This window comes from Dryas octopetala, chromosome 8 (genome assembly GCF_963921425.1).
Source record: "Dryas octopetala chromosome 8, drDryOcto1.1, whole genome shotgun sequence".
NCBI lineage: Eukaryota > Viridiplantae > Streptophyta > Magnoliopsida > Rosales > Rosaceae > Dryas > Dryas octopetala.
Window position 1 is genome coordinate 5,082,152 of NC_141373.1, and position 16,701 is coordinate 5,098,852.

Consider the following 16,701-nt stretch of genomic DNA (forward strand, 5'->3'; position numbering starts at 1 on the left):
TAAGTTGTGACTTAATTGAATTTTTTTTAGAAAAATTATACTACAATATAGTATAAATAAAGATCAAAATAATATATATTATAATGGTGTGAGTTGTCTTTTTCAATTTATCAAGATAGTTACAGTTAAGTTGTGACTGAATTGATATATTTTTTTAATACAATATAGTATAAATTAATGTAATATTTGTGATATAATATTATTTTTATTTTTTTATTATAATGACATATAATGTAATATTTGTAAATTTTAATACCTTTTACTTTATTATTTTGTTTAACTTTTCAACTAATACATAATCTAAAATACTATTTAATTTTGATACATAAACTAAAAAATTATTGAAATTTAATAATTAAAATTAATGGATCTAAAAAATTAATCAAAAAAGTTAAAATAATAAATAAGTTCATTTTGTACAAATAAAGTCCACATTTTGTACAAACAAATTTACCTTATATTTTTTTTCAAGCTTTTTATTTTATTTTTAAATTAAGCAAATTGCTATGTTGCACTGTTCGGCCACGTCGCCGGCAATGATTGCCCCGGTAGAGGCGGTCGTACTCGTGCATCAAGTTGTCCAAATCGTCGTCGTTGGTCACTGAGATCAAGGCATCGAGGTCCTCCCTGGGAAGCTGGTAGAACAACATTTTGTTTCCGTCGCAGAGGGACGAGAGCTTGGAGATGAGGGCGTCCTCTCCTGCAAGGCCTTGGCTTATCTCGAGGCGCTCAAGCTCAAATCCGGCAATCCCAACACTAGAGGATTGGCTTGGTACCAATTTTTTACACTCGGGCCGGGTTGTGCTGTGGGTTCTAGGTCTGGGTTTAAAAAAAAAAAAAAAAAACCAATTATGAAAAGATTAACATCAAAATTCGAGGATACATGCCGTCCTCCATTGGTACTGGTACATGCCCTTCTTGTGCCAAAATAAAACTAAAATAAAAAAAAAGAAAAGATAAGAAAGGCCGATTGTGAGCCCATATCCGAGTTAAATACGAACGTAGTGGGCCCAAGTACAAAGTGGGCCGAGCCCAATGGAGAGGGCGGCGGGTGACAGTGGCGCAGTGAGTCACAGTGTAGGTAATAGATTGTGAAGTTCACTTCGAAATTGGAGGGAAGAGAAAGAGAAAGGGAATGAGTTGAGTTGAGTTGAGGGAATGTCGAACCTGTCGAGCCTCGTGCACGAGCTCCGAGAACGCATAGCAGCTTCCTCATCCACTCCTCCTAACAATGCCAACGACGACGTTTTGGAGGTCCGATTCCGCGCCGTCCTTCCCAACCTCCTTCATGCCTACGTCGTCCCCTCTCCCTCTGGTACACTTCCCCTCTCTCTCTCTCTCTCTCTCTCTCTCTCTCTAAACCCATCTTTAAGCTAAACTTAGCAAGTGATCGAATTTCCTTATGAACATGAACGCAATTTTTCATTGTCTACAGCGAATGAGAGAGAAGTGATAGCTGTACTGAAGCTCATCGCTCACACTGCGAGGAATTTTCCCGGAGTCTTTTACCATGGAAAGGCCAGCGCGATTCTTCCTCTGCTTGGTCGCATATTGCCCTTCTTCGCAGAACCAGCGTTTCGGTGGGGGACTCAAAAAGTTAATCACTGTTAGGAAAATTATAAAACCTTGGAGAATTTCTTTGCTGGAATTTTATTTTATTTTCGATTCATATATGCACCGAACTTTGTAACTCCAAGAAATAAAAAGTATAAAGTAATAATTTTTTTCCCTCTTTTTACAACCCAATAAAACATGTTATATAATTGGCATCATTAGTGTCTGTAGGTGAAAACTGCTTTAAAATTATATAATGTGGTCATTGCTATTGTTTTTTTGTTATGATCGTATTTGCTCGAGCATAATGTATGCCATTTCAGTTCTGGGCATGGAGTAATCTTTGAAACTGTTGGATCACTTTTATCCTTACTTCGTACTGGAGCGCGGGATGCGTACTGTCAGTTTTTCATTGATTCTATGCTCGTTGTTGAAGGTAAGGACACAAAGTTCTTCAACAAGCTGAGTATGATCACCTGTTCAAATATTTACCAAGTTCATTTGTTTTTTCATACTGGTCCGTTTATGGGATAGTTTGGATTCACTTTTTTTTTTAACTATCTTTGTGTTGGATAGGCAAAGTTTGCTTTTTTTTTTTTTTTTAATAAATAATTTTCCCTTTTAACTTCTGGAGAAACTGTCCTCACCTACCAACCACAATACGAAGTAAATAATAGAAAGAAAAAGGAAACCTTTCCACTCTTTCATGATATTAATAGTAGCTTTGTCTCATTGAACTTTATAAGCATACCAGGAAGCTAATATGTCTCTATCTTCATTCAGATCTTTTACATGTGGCATCAGTCTGTGCAGACATTTCAAATATTACAGAATCAACTAAAGTGACTTTAAAGTGTTTTTGTGAATCCTTCAATGCAATTTTTGATGATCCTGCTCATCTTGGAGATCTCCCGGCAAGTAATAAACCTATCAATGGCACTGGGATCTTGATTAACCTTACGGGCAAAGCAAGGTGGCAACCTTTTGCAACTTGGATGATTAAACTTCTTGATAAATTCTTAACTGAAGCAACTCTGTATGTGGAAGGACTCATTAATGTGTCATTTGTCATGGCTGCATGTTCCCTCTTATGTTATGGGGATGCTGATTTGCATATGGTGAGTAGGAATTGCTTTATGTTGGCATTATTAGTATATAATTCAAATTGTATGCACGTCGATGCAACTTGAAAGAAATATATCAAAGCTGATGATGCTTTCAACTACTTCAGATTGATATAGTTTATGTTTAAGTAGTTTTGTTATACAAATTTCTAACTATTTGAATTTTATGTTAGGCATGTTTTGAATTTGCACGCATCGTTGGATCAGCGATAAATTTTGACATCATTCCTCATCAGAATATAATCCAGTCAATATCAACTATATTAAGTGAGGACAAAGAGGGGCTTCCTGTCTTTAGGTCTGTCTTTGCATGCTCAAAACTTGGTGTTCTTTGTTGTTAAAATTTTTATTTAAGAATGCGAAGTGAAAATCACCCACTTGGAATGAACATTTGAAGCAACTCTTTTCTTCCTGTAACATTTATAATGCTATTTTGGTGTTTAAATTTTATGCTTTATTATGTAGTTTTATCAGTGTCTTGTGGAGTTTCAGTGGAACTTTTTTCGTCACAAATTCACTGAGTGAAATGGACTTGTCTCAGAGATCGGTTTATACAAAATTTTGATGGATAGGTAGTGTGCGTGCTGCAGTGTTCAGAAGGTTTTTAAGTTCATGATTTGCATGAGACTGAACAGAAATGAATTAGGGCCATATAGATCTATGTTCGATTTAGAATTGTAATTGATGGTAATGTGCATGGTGTGCTTTGATAGATATCAAATATAGATAGGTCATGACGTTGCAAACTTGCAGGACATTTTTGTTGTCTGTTGGACTGTTTCTAAAAGTCATTGATGTTTTAGGCTTTGTGGCATTATACATTTTCTTTTCAGGGCATTTTATTTTGTTGTCTTTGGGGAATTTCAAATGAAATTCCTACATCAAGTATTGTTTGCAAATTATTACCTTGGTATGCTAACACTGGGCTTACACTGCAGAAACATGGTTTATGATTCGTCCATGGGTGGTTGCCTTGATGCGTTACACTCTTGTTGCCCTGAAGATGTTGTCAAGCTAACAGCTGCACATTTAGTCAATGTATTTCCTCATTCAATGAGGAGAACCAAAAGCCAGGAGCTTAAGGTTAGTATTAGTGTCCCATCTGTTGTCATTGAGCAAACTAAGTTTTTTCTTGTGAGCATTCCTGCCCTCTGGATTGCTATTTGAAGGATTGATTTGTCCTAGGGACCCAAAAATATATATATATATTATATTTTTTTTTTCAGGTTGCATTGTGTAATGCATACATACGGATTGCAAAAATGTGCCCCCCTCATATCTGGAGGCCAGAATCTCTCGTTTATGTACTTTCTTGTCCAGAACCCTGCTTCTCTTTGATAGATTGCTTACAAGAAGCTCTCTCTATACTTGGTCCTGATCTTGTTGGACAGAGAATTATAAATAATACTCATCAAAGTTTTTCAACATTAAGTGATAAATCAACTGAGAACTCGAGGGTTGGAGAAAAAAGGCCTATTCAGGATGTGGATACTTTCAAGATTAAACGCCAAAAGGTAGATGAAGAAATCAGGAGTTCTGATTCTAATTTTCAGGTGGAACACAAGCGTACTCATATAGTTGCTTGTGAAAGAGAAGACTCTGCAAATTATATGCATAAATCACTTCTTTCTTTTGTTGAGTTTTTAAAATCTCCTGGTGTCAATCCTGATTCTTTAAGACCAGATGTCGCATTAACAGCTCTTAGCATCCTTTGCATTGCCTTCTGTAGATATCCAGAGACCAATCTGTCATTAAGCATCTTTCATGAGATGTATGCATGGATACCCTGGATATGTCAGCAGGTATGTTGGCTAATATTGGTGAACTTATCATCAGCATACTCATTTTCACCTACTGCTAAATGAGAGTATATTATGTAGGCAAAACAAGGAAGTTCACTTGCACTTGATATTTCCGTCTACCTGGAAGGAATACACAGAATGTTGCTTCTACAAAGTAAGGAGATGGACCTAACTTCATTTAGAATTTTGAAAAATCTTGCTTTTGCAATTTTGATATGTTATCTTGGTTTTGGTTCTTAAATTTTATCAAGAAGATTGATAATCTTTCATGACGGTTTCAATGCTTATCCCAAATGAAGGAAATTCTTTTTTTTTTTTTTTTTTTTAATAAGTATGTTGGTGTCTGGTTCTATGCTCCTCTCTCCCTCCCTAGTCCGGCCCCACACACACACACCCCCCCACACACACACAAACATCTTCCCTTGTTAAAAAAGTGCGAGATGAAGTATCATTACTTAGATTTTCTTCCTGTAGGGTTCTGGAGAGTGGTATGCTATTTATTGCAGTAGATTTTCTTGAGTCTGCTCTTTCTTTTATTAATAGTTCATTCTCTGGAGGTTTGGTTATTGAGTATTGGAGTTCTGTGCATATGCTGCTATTCCATCAATACCAATGTAAAATAATTTTATATTCTTATTCAGGTCCCTTAATCATGGAGATGCAGTTTGAAAATAAATATGTTGATCCAGACCTTATACATGTCCTTCTAAAGCTTCCCTGGACTGATTCTCTTGTAGTTACTGACCCTCATCAGCTGTGGAAAACAAAATGTATCTCTGTCCAAGTTGCATGTAAACTTGGTCATAGCACAAGAACTGAAACACAGCTTGAAGTCTTGGATTTGAGCCTTAATGATGAACTCGAAGAAGTTATTATTGAAGCTATAATTTCGATGCCTGTGATCGTGATGTGGTCTGGTCTCAGTGTGCTATCACATATGTTCAGAAGGCTTAAGTAAGAGAACACTTCAAGTTATTTATTCTTTGTTATTCTAAGTAATATATGTGATTAGAAAAAGAGATCTTATAATGAAATATTACCATTTGGAGGCTTCATTAACTAAATAATAGAAAATTATGAAACTTCTGTTATTGCTTGAAGAATTGTATCACACAAATCCAAAAGAGTTATCATGGATGGCCACATGCAGGGAATCTTGCGTTTCTTATTGTCTTGCATAAATTGCATTTATAGATTGCACTTACAGATGAAATCATCAAAGCTTTAATCATTCAGTTACGTTTTTCTCTCATACTTGCAGATTCTTGGGGGGAGAGAGACATGAGAAGGTTAAGAATGTTATTCCCTTTTCTCTTGGTTTTTTGGCATGTCTTTATGGATCTTGTGATGATGGCGATGACATAAATAGAAGTCATTGTAAATTATTTTTAAATATGAGAAATGAGAAACATAGTCAAACAGTGGATTATTTACTGCAAGGATTCTGGTGTTCAAAGTGTGACAGAAGTGTTGAACACAATACTGAGTTATATCCAAAAATCATACATCCGCCTGATATGCACTGCAGAGAAATTAGTTTAGATTGTAATTTTGTGCATCTACAGTCTCTATTTTTTGAACTTCTTTACGATGAATCATCAGAAGAGATTCAAGTTGCTTGTGTGACAAATATTCGCCGTATACTTGTGCATGGGGGCGTAGAGTGTCTGATTGAGTCAAGATTTGAATGGATTAAGTGTGTTGAATATTTGCTCCTTAATGGTAAGAAGGCCATAAGAGATGCATTCTGCACTCAGATTGGTTCATTCCTTGACGATTCTATTTTGAGTTGCTTATTTCTCGATGAGGACATGTCAAATAAAAGTAAAGAACAAGAGTTTTTGAACATAATCAAGCATGCCTTGTCAGGAACTAAAGATCCCCAAATCTTTGAGACTCTTTTGGAATCTACAGCAGAAATAATGACTGTAGTTGACATTCAGAGTCAACTATTCTTGTTTTCTCTTCTTTTGTTGATTGATCAGCTTGATAATCCACACATGACAGTGAGAATGAATGCATCAAGGTTGATACAAAAATCTTGCTACTTTCATCTTAAAGGGGGATTTGAACTAATCCTTTCGAAAGTTGTTCATGTTCGAAATGAACTATTTGATTATCTGTCTGCAAGGCTCTCTAGTCGTCCAACTATGGTCAGAGAGTTTACAGAATCCGTTCTTGGTATTGAAACTGAAGAACTTGTCAAGAAAATGATTCCTGTTGTTCTTCCGAAGCTTGTAGTGTCTCAGCAGAATAATGATCAAGCAGTTGACACCTTGTACGAACTGGCTAAGTGTTTAAACACTGACTTGGTGCCTCTTATAGTTAATTGGCTGCCAAAAGTTTTAGCTTTTGCTCTCTATCGAGCAGATGCTCAAGAGTTCGTCGCTGCTTTGCAATTTTACCATACACAGACTGGTTCTGACAAACAAGAAATTTTCGCAGCTGCATTACCTGCACTTTTAGAGGAACTCATATGCTTTTTGGATGGAGGTGATTCAGATGAGATAAGCAGAAGGTATGAAGCTCTACTTTCCACCTGGGTTTGTGATACAGGTTTTTCATATGTTCCAGCTGCTTGCCTCTGTGGGTTATAATGTTCTTTTCACTCAGCTATTGCCTGCACAATTATTTTTGGTACTTATCTGTTTTGATTGCTTCAGGCCACTGACTAGTGAGATTATGAATATCTGTAGCTGGGATATTATGCATACAATTTTATTGTTCTACAACAGATACAAGAATTCTGCCAAGGTATTAACATTTTACATCTGCTGACAGGTTAGCAAGAGTACCTGAAATGATAAAAGAGGTTGCAAGAGTTCTGACCGGTGGTGAAGATCTTCCAAGCTTTTTGAGGAATCATTTTGTTGGCCTTCTTAACAGTATTGACAGAAAGATGCTCCATGCAGAAGACTTTTCACTTCAGAAACAAGCCTTGCAACGTATTGAGATGCTAATTAAAATGATGGGTTCTCACCTTAGTACTTATGTGCCTAAACTAATGGTTCTTCTCATGCATGTTATTGGTAAGGATCCTCTCCAGAGAGAGGGTCTCGCTGTATTGCATTTTTTCATTGTGCAGCTGGTGAAAGTATCACCAGCTAGCACTGAACATGTAATTTCTCAAGTTTTTGCTGCTCTTATTCCCTTTTTAGAGAGAGATGAAGAAAGTCCCATACATCTAGATAGAGTGGCAAAAATATTGGAAGAACTAGTGCTAAATAACAGGGTAATTCTAAAGCAGCATATTCGTGAATTCCCTCCATTGCCCAGTATTCCAGCTTTAATAGAAGTGAACAAAGCTATACAGGAAGCCCGAGGGTCAATGACATTGAAGGATCGGTTGCGAGATGTCGTTGATGGTTTGAATCATGAGAGCTTAAATGTGAGATATATGGTAGTGTGTGAGTTGAGGAAGCTGCTGAACCTGAAGCGGGAAGAGGTTACAGCTCTGATAACTGCTGAAGGTGGTACAGATATGGATATATTGAGTTCTTTAATCACATCTTTACTAAGAGGATGTGCAGAAGAATCAAGGACTGCAGTTGGACAGCGACTGAAGTTGGTCTGTGCTGATTGCCTTGGGGCTCTGGGGGCGGTTGACCCTGCCAAAGTGAAGGGATTTTCATGCCAACGCTTTAAAATTGAATGCTCTGATGATGACCTTATCTATGAGTTAATCCACAAGCACCTTGCAAGGGCTTTTAGAGCTGCACCTGACACAATAATTCAAGACTCAGCTGCATTGGCCATACAGGAACTGCTAAAGATTGCAGGTTGTGAGGCCTCGTTAGATGAGAATGCTGCTGCTTCTACGTTAGAGACTCCAAAGGACAAAAAGCCTATGAAGTTTGCTGCATCTGGGATTATGAGTACTGATGGTAGCAGTGAGATGAATAGAAGGGGTCAGAGATTATGGGACCGGTTCTCCAATTATGTTAAAGAGATAATTGCACCTTGCTTAACTTCTAGATTTCAACTTCCAACTGTTGCTGATTCTGCATTTTTTGGCCCAATTTATCGGCCATCTATGTCATTCAGAAGATGGATATTCTACTGGATAAAAAAGCTGACTGCACATGCTACTGGTTCTCGTGCGAGCATTTTCAATGCATGTCGAGGTATAGTGCGTCATGATATGCAAACAGCAATATATCTGCTGCCATATTTAGTTCTTAATGCTGTCTGTCATGGAACAGAGGAGGCACGCCATGGCATAACAGAAGAAATCCTATATGTTCTTGATGTTGCAGCATCTGATAACAGTGGGGATGCAGTTCATGGAGTTAATGGTGGGAAAAATGAAGTTTGCATTCAAGCCGTGTTCACTCTCCTTGATAATCTTGGTCAATGGGTGGATGACGTTAAACAAGAATTAGCTCTTTCCCAATCTTTTCAATCCTTGGCTTCTAAGCAACATGCATCCAAGACAAGGGATCAAACTCATAATTTTTTGACAGATCCGGACCAACTCCTTGTACAGTGTAAATATGTCTCAGAACTGTTGTCTGCAATTCCAAAGGTGACCCTTGCCAGGGCTTCCTTCAGATGTCAGGCTTATGCAAGGTCTTTAATGTACTTTGAGTCATACGTAAGGGGAAAGTCAGGTTCTTTCAACCCTGCATCTGAGAGAAGTGGCATCTTTGACGATGAAGATGTTTCATATCTAATGGAAATATACAGCTGCCTGGATGAGCCTGATGGTCTTCCTGGCTTCGCATGTTTACGTAAATCTTTGAGATTACAAGATCAGCTCTTAATAAACAAAAAAGCAGGAAACTGGGCAGAGGTTTTAACTTCTTGTGAACAAGCTTTGCAGATGGAACCAAAATCAGTTCAAAGGCATTCTGATGTACTTAACTGTTTATTAAACATGTGTCACCTTCAGGCCATGGTTACTCATGTGGATGGTTTAATTTCTAGGAATCCCAAATACAAGAAAACGTGGTGCATGCAAGGTGTCCAGGCAGCATGGAGGCTTGGCAGATGGGACTTGATGGATGAGTACCTTAGTGGAGCTGATGAAGAAGGTTTACTTTGTAGCAGTTCTGAAAGTAATGCCTTATTTGATATGAATGTTGCAAAGATTCTCCAGGCAATGATGAAGAAGGATCAGTTCTCAGTTTCTGAAAAAATTGCTCTCTCCAAGCAAGCTCTAATTGCTCCTCTCGCTGCTGCAGGCATGGATTCCTATGTGCGAGCTTACCCATTTATTGTAAAACTTCACCTGCTACGAGAGCTTGAGGACTTTCACACACTTCTTGTTGATGATTCTTTCTTGGAGAAATCATTTCAATTGGGCGATCATGGATTCTCCCAAGTGATGGAGAACTGGGAAAACCGTCTCAGGTTTACACAGCCATCACTTTGGGCAAGAGAGCCACTTTTGTCTTTCCGAAGACTGGTTTTTGCTGCCAGTGGTCTAGGTGCTCAAGTTGGGAACTGCTGGCTTCAGTATGCAAAGCTCTGTCGGATGGCTGGTCACTATGAGACAGCAAACCAGGCAATTCTAGAAGCCCAAGCTACAGCTGCACCCAATGTTCACATGGAGAAGGCTAAACTTCTGTGGAGCACCAGGCGATCTGATGGTGCCATTGCACAGTTGCAACAGTCTCTCCTGAACATGCCTGTAGAGATTGTAGGCTCCTCTGCAATTTCGTCAATTACTAGTCTTTCACTGGTTCCACTGAACCCGCAGCCTTTAGTTTGTGATACTCAAGCTTTGAATGAGAACCGAGATATTGCAAAGACCCTTCTCCTCTATTCTAGATGGATCCATTACACCGGGCAGAAGCAGAAAGAAGATGTAATAAATCTATATTCCAGGGTGAGGGAACTGCAGCCCAAGTGGGAGAAAGGATATTTCTATATGGCTAAGTATTGTGATGAAGTGCTTGCTGATGCAAGGAAACGTCAGGAAGAAAATTTTGAACTGGGTCCCAGGAAAATGCCACCAGATAGTGCTATTATTGGTTCTTCAAATTTAAAGACTGAGAAGTGTTGGTGGTCGTATGTGCCTGATGTACTGTTATTCTATGCAAAGGGGCTTCATAGGGGCCACAGGAATCTCTTTCAAGCACTTCCAAGGTTGCTAACCCTATGGTTTGACTTTGGGAGTATGTATCAAACTAGTGGCAGCTCATCCAATAAAGATTTAATAAGTGTTCATTCTAGGGTAACCTTCACAAGTCAAAAATGAACTTTATTTGTTTTAACTACATTTAACCTCTACTTTCTCCATTTTTATTCCATTGTGTGTTCCCTTCTTATTTTGGCAGGTAATGAGTATAATGCGAGGATGTTTGAAGGATTTGCCAACATATCAGTGGTTAACAGTACTGCCACAGTTGGTTTCCAGAATTTGCCACCAGAATGAGGAAGTTGTTCGCTTGGTCAAAAACATCATCACATCAGTTCTCCGGCAATACCCACAACAAGCCCTGTGGATTATGGCAGCAGTTTCAAAATCCACTGTTCCTTCAAGGCGGGAGGCAGCTGCAGAAATCCTACAGGCTGCACGGAAAGGGTTGCGCCAAGGAAATACTGGCAGCAATCTGTTTGTTCAGTTTGCTAACCTGATTGATCACTTAATTAAGTTGTGCTTCCATGCTGGTCAGCCAAGGGCAAAAGCAATTAATATCTCAACTGAATTTAGTGCCTTAAAGAGGATGATGCCACTGGGAATTATCATGCCAATTCAACAGTCTCTAACTGTTAGCCTGCCAACATACGATGGGAATCTCACCGACTCACTTAGATCTGATATCTTTTCTGCAACCGATCTTCCTACAATATCAGGAATAGGTGATGAGGCTGAGATTCTTTCATCCCTTCAGCGGCCTAAGAAAGTGAGTTCTTTTACTGGATTTGGAAAATGATTTCACATTTTTCTGAATTTATATCCTATCCTATCCTATCCTTTTTTTTTTAATGTGGTATGCCCCATAACAGGGTACATATGGAAAGGGGATCATATTACCAAATTACATATGTTGGTTTTTCCTCCTAAATGGTATGGAGTGAATGTTAAAGTCATGAGCTAGTGGGATTAAACCCCCCGTGTTTTGCAATTATCACTAAATCATTACCCAGAAATCATTTCTAAGTATATGTGACGGGTCTGTTATTTACTCGATAGATTTCCAAGAATAACTTTGGGCAAGGCAGGAAGTTTGGAGAATATTTTGAGGGAGTTATATGAGTGACTGCTGGCGTCTCTTGTACATGTCCTGTTATCTATATGATTAGCTATGGCTACATTGCACATCATCTTTGTAATATTTAATCCTTTCCTCTTTGGCATTCCAGATTGTTCTATTGGGAAGTGACGGCATTGAACGTCCATTCCTCTGCAAACCCAAGGATGATCTTAGGAAAGATGCTCGCATGATGGAGTTCACTGCGATGATAAACCGTTTGTTGTCTAAATACCCAGAAAGCCGTCGGAGGAAGCTATACATTCGCACCTTTGCAGTTATTCCTTTGACAGAGGACTGTGGCATGATAGAATGGGTGCCCCACACTCGTGGACTTCGGCAGATACTTCAAGACATATATATAAGCTGTGGAAAATTTGATAGGCAAAAGACAAATCCTCAGATCAAACGGATTTATGATCAATGCCTAGGTAAAATACCAGAAGATGAGATGCTGAAGGACAAGATTCTTCCAGTGTTCCCTCCAGTTTTCCATAAATGGTTCTTGACCACTTTTTCTGAGCCAGCTGCTTGGTTTAGGGCACGGATTGCCTATGCACACACTACTGCAGTTTGGTGCATGGTTGGGCATATAGTGGGGCTGGGTGACCGACACGGTGAAAATATTCTTTTTGATTCTACAACAGGTGACTGTGTTCATGTTGATTTCAGTTGCTTATTTGACAAAGGCTTGCAGTTGGAGAAGCCTGAGCTGGTGCCTTTTAGGTTGACTCAGGTGAGAGAAGCACATGGTTACATGTGGTTTCCAATTTGTGACACGTTTTCTTTACTTATTGAGAACCTTAAAATATGTTTTTTTTTTTGGAGAAAAATAAAGCATAACTAGATTATAGATATATAGAGAACAGATTATATGTGGATTTTCAAAATTATATAACATGCATGTCTTTTTAAGGGCTAGAGTATTCTAGTGTGAGTCCAATTAATACTTCATGATCTACTAATGATGGTTATAAAATATACCCAATTCAAAGTGTTTCTTACTACTTGGGATTTTATTTTCATGGAGACTGTTCTGAAACCTGCAGAATATAATTGATGGCTTGGGCATCACTGGTTATGAGGGAATCTTTTTGAGGGTCTGTGAAATCACACTTTCAGTACTGAGGATGCATAGGGAGACTTTGATGAGTGTTCTTGAAACTTTCATCCACGATCCTCTTGTGGAATGGACAAAATCTCAAAGGTCCAGTGGAGGAGAAGTTCAGAATCCACATGCGCAGGTTTGGATCTTTGGCTATCTCCTTTATCATTGTTGTGACAGGTTTACCTTTAGTATTGTTTTTTGACAGTAAAGGTAGTAATGACACTGGTTTATCACTTCATAATTGAACCAAGTAGAAATATCTTCAGGCCTACCATGTCGAACTTTTGCAACTTGACTAAAAAGCATTTCTTAGAGTAAATTGTCCCCTGAAAACAGAATATCTACATCATTATTGCATTGATATTCTAGTCCATTGTAGTATTTCTTGATCGTTCAAAAATTAAATTGCATGCATCTTTTGTGCGTAATATCCACCTGATAGAATAAGGTGTGTTGGGAGCAAGGGTTTCTTAGTTAGAAATTAGAACTTAGAAGTAGTGATGATGTTGCATTTTAACTTACTTATCTTGATAAGTTTTAATGGCCATTAATTTTGAGCTATGATCTCCAACTCCCTAGATGTAGTATAGGAAGGTTTTTGTAAGATTTCTCATTCTTCTGCAAAATGTAAACATGTTAAATGAGGTAAGGTTTTTGTTATGAATTAATCACTAAATTGGGTTCTACATGAAATTTGCAGCGAGCCATCAGTAATATTGAGGCAAGGTTGCAGGGAGTAGTTGTTGGTGTCAGAGCGGCACCATCTTTGCCTCTGGCTGTAGAAGGTCAGGCTCGCCGATTAATAGCTGAAGCAGTCTCCCACAAGAATCTCGGAAAGATGTATATCTGGTGGATGCCATGGTTTTGAAGTTAAATTGATCTAGGGTTTCTCCTGTTCTAGAGTTGAATCAACACAATATTCGCCTCTATCTATGGAGGGTCAGGCTCATCAAGTATTTTCTGAAGCGGCCTCACAAAAAATCTTAGGAACAACTATATTATGGTGGTTGGCTTTGTGGGTTCATTGTAAGTGAATCCTGTATTGAATTTTGTTCAGGTATGCTCTTTTATTTCTTCGTCTGTTATTATGGCATTTTTGCTATGATGACATTTTATAATGGGAATTAAGTTATTATATAGGATATTGAGGGACGGAACAGGCTTAAGGTGACAACCCTTGACTGATTCTGCGAGGTTGAGAGAGCTGTGCTGGGGAAATAAGCTTTGACATCCATTCTGCCGTGATGAAATTTCGTGATGAGAAATGTCATTCTGGTTCAAAAGAGGCCTCGAGTTGTCCACTTTTTCCTTCTACATCAGCAGCTGAATGCTCTTTGGATCACTCCCTCAATGTGACGGTGTGTGCTCAATAACCATTTTGGGTGATACTGGGGGTTAGGATTCAAAGAAATATAGGGCTCTCTGCATAAGTGATGTCTCTTTGGAGATATCAATGCTAATTTTGTATGCTTGTAACATATTCCATTGTACATTTACTTCAACATGACACTAGACCCTGTAGTACCACACCTCCTTAATGTTATTCTTGGATGAAGCTGGAAACCAGTTATCCAATTTTTGTAGCTGCAAATCATTGTAATTTCCACACATATTTCCTTTGCAATAGGGTTGAATTTATTACTACACCTGGAGAAAAATAGTGTCATTATATTTTCAAAAATGAAGCCACTATTTTTGGAATCATGAAAGAAATGCCATGGTAATTCCCATAATCATTCAATAGCCGAGTCAAATTTCACATTCTAAAGTTGAGAGATGATTTCTATACCCTGGATTTCGTCACCCGCTTATTAACAACATCCAAGCAACCCAAGTTCAGAGAAGATGTATATCACTGACTGATTATTTTAATCATAACTAAACTGCAATACATTGTTCAAGCTCAGGCAAAGATTTGATGTGGTGATGATCATCACATACTCATAAGCTTAGCAGCCATTTGTTCAAGCACAGGCAGACTTGATGTGGTGTCATCGCATAGTCCATAGGCTTAGCAGTCATTAGGGAAGCACATTTGGCTGATTTTCCCCAACAGATTGCATCACAGGAAGGCAGTCTCCTTCCTCAATCAACATAACCAGTCCTTCACAGTTCTCCCCTTGGCAACAAAACAACCAATGTTCTTCCTGTCGATTCTCATTGGACTTCCCATTCGAAGCATCATCTCTTTAACCAGACCTTTAACTGGGGACTCCCCTCTAACACTGCTATGCTTTCCCAACCCGCAAACGATGACAACCTCCGCTGGGATCACGTGTTTCCCACATTCGAACCTGCATTGCATTGCCTCAAACCACTCTAACATTATCAAGTAGGCGGAACCCAAATGCATGCCATGTAAATCCAACTTAGCCTCCAAAGAATCCCACGCCATCACCTCTTCCAAAACTGTTGATCCAACCAACTCTTTAACCAACAAACCCTCATCACCATCCAAAATCCCATTCAGCTCTTTAATCGAACACGGAACACCACTAGATTCTTGCAGCATTGCCATGATCGAAGGGCACGAATTCAAGACCGAATTGTAAGTCCTAATGGAGAAAGGAATGCTTGAGTTTTTCATTTTCCGAAGCCACACAACCATTGCAGCAAGCTCATTATGAGCTCCATATGTTGAAAGGACCATATTGGAACAAATCGTATCGATAGCAAACCCTTGGTTCTCCATTTGGTGCACAATTTTCAGCATATCTTCAAAAAGTCCTAATCTTCCATAGCTATAAACCACAGACCTGAACTCGAAAACTGATGGCTTGAGTCCTTTAACTTTCATCACCTCAATCAAATTGTCTGCTTCATGAGGTCGATCCATTGCGCATAAACCGCTAACCATTGACTCAAAGGCTCGGCGTTTTACATAAACAGAGGAAGAATTATGAAGAAGCTGACTAAGGTAAGCGTAGGAACTATCAAATCCATGCTTTGAGCTTAGCTTAGAGTGTGATTCAACCAATTGGCAATGGAAAAGGGCAAGCTCTCGTTCTCGGGAACCTAATTTAGAAATGGTTTCGGAGATTAGAGCTTGTGATTGGTCGTGTAGTCCTTGTTTATCTAGAAGGGCAACAAGAGCTGCTACCAACTTGGGGTTCCATTCAAACCAAGACGCTTCTGTGATTTTTGAATATAACTGCAAAAACCCGACTCAATCAATCACTTAGTTCAATTGAAGTAAATGTTCGCTTGATATCACCAAAAGAAAAAAAAAAAGTAATGTAAATGTTTGGTTGGTTGGTGAGAAAATGGTGGGAAAAAGCGAGAAAACGGAACTGGGACTAGAAAAAACCAAAAAAATACCCAAATGGGTGTCATTGAATTTTGTTGTAAAACCAAATTAAGACGTAGCATAATAATCCGAATTTTACTTGTCAATTTTCTTAGCAACCAAACATATACAGAGAGAGAGGTGTACTTACAGGGAGGGCGAGAGAAGAGAGGTGGTGGGGGTGGGTGGTGTGAGGGGAGAGAAGATAGGAGAGAGTGCTGAGAGCAATGGACTTGGGAGATTGTGTTAGGAACTTGGCAATCAACTTGTTCGTGATGGAGGGGTCTCTGCCATTGACTGCAAGCTTGGTGAGAAAGCGTTGGCCTTGCTTGGTCAGTGCGCATTGGATTGACGAAGCTAATAGTGGTGCTTGTGGTGGTGGTGGTTGGTGGCTCCATGGCAAGGCCAGTGAGAAAGGTAGTGATCCACTGCCAATGCCTCCCATTTGCCTACTGCAGATGCAGTCGCTGCCTAACACTGCAATTGATGTGAATTGGGGTAGAGGATCATTTGGGCTTGGCATTATACAATGGGCTTGACATGGGCTACTTCGGCTCATATATTCCAAGTTGTGAATTTTCAACATATTTTGGCATAAGATTCAAATACAGAAAGTGTGAGAGCATTC

At 38.9% G+C, this 16,701-nt stretch overlaps 2 protein-coding genes across 4 annotated transcripts; one reads left to right on the forward strand and one right to left on the reverse strand.

Annotated features, from left to right (window-relative positions):
* Window positions 1–1,127: 1,127 nt before the first annotated feature.
* Window positions 1,128–14,499, forward strand: ATR (Ataxia telangiectasia-mutated and RAD3-like protein). Of its 3 annotated transcripts, XM_086253490.1 has the most exons (16): window positions 1,128–1,315; window positions 1,436–1,580; window positions 1,878–1,990; window positions 2,338–2,672; window positions 2,852–2,976; window positions 3,617–3,761; window positions 3,905–4,480; window positions 4,559–4,634; window positions 5,122–5,434; window positions 5,742–6,998; window positions 7,262–10,658; window positions 10,762–11,331; window positions 11,792–12,415; window positions 12,729–12,923; window positions 13,488–13,844; window positions 13,928–14,499. In XM_086253490.1, the coding sequence occupies exons 1-15, from the start codon at window positions 1,159–1,161 to the stop codon at window positions 13,653–13,655; spliced, it is 8,196 nt and encodes a 2,731-aa protein (XP_086109616.1). In that variant the 5' UTR covers window positions 1,128–1,158; the 3' UTR covers window positions 13,656–13,844; window positions 13,928–14,499. The 3 variants fall into 3 exon arrangements, with proteins under 3 accessions (XP_086109616.1, XP_086109617.1, XP_086109618.1); XM_086253491.1 differs by lacking the exon at window positions 1,878–1,990 and having other exon boundaries at window positions 1,174–1,315; XM_086253492.1 differs by lacking the exons at window positions 1,128–1,315; window positions 1,436–1,580; window positions 1,878–1,990; window positions 2,852–2,976 and having other exon boundaries at window positions 2,533–2,672.
* A 138-nt stretch (window positions 14,500–14,637) lies between these two features.
* LOC147276352 (pentatricopeptide (PPR) repeat-containing protein) lies at window positions 14,638–16,668 on the reverse strand. The gene is made up of 2 exons (XM_086253493.1): window positions 16,225–16,668; window positions 14,638–15,938 (listed from the first exon to the last, which is right to left on the reverse strand). Exons 1-2 carry the CDS (start codon window positions 16,657–16,659, stop codon window positions 14,877–14,879), a joined length of 1,497 nt encoding a protein of 498 aa, XP_086109619.1. The 5' UTR covers window positions 16,660–16,668; the 3' UTR covers window positions 14,638–14,876.
* Window positions 16,669–16,701: the final 33 nt, after the last annotated feature.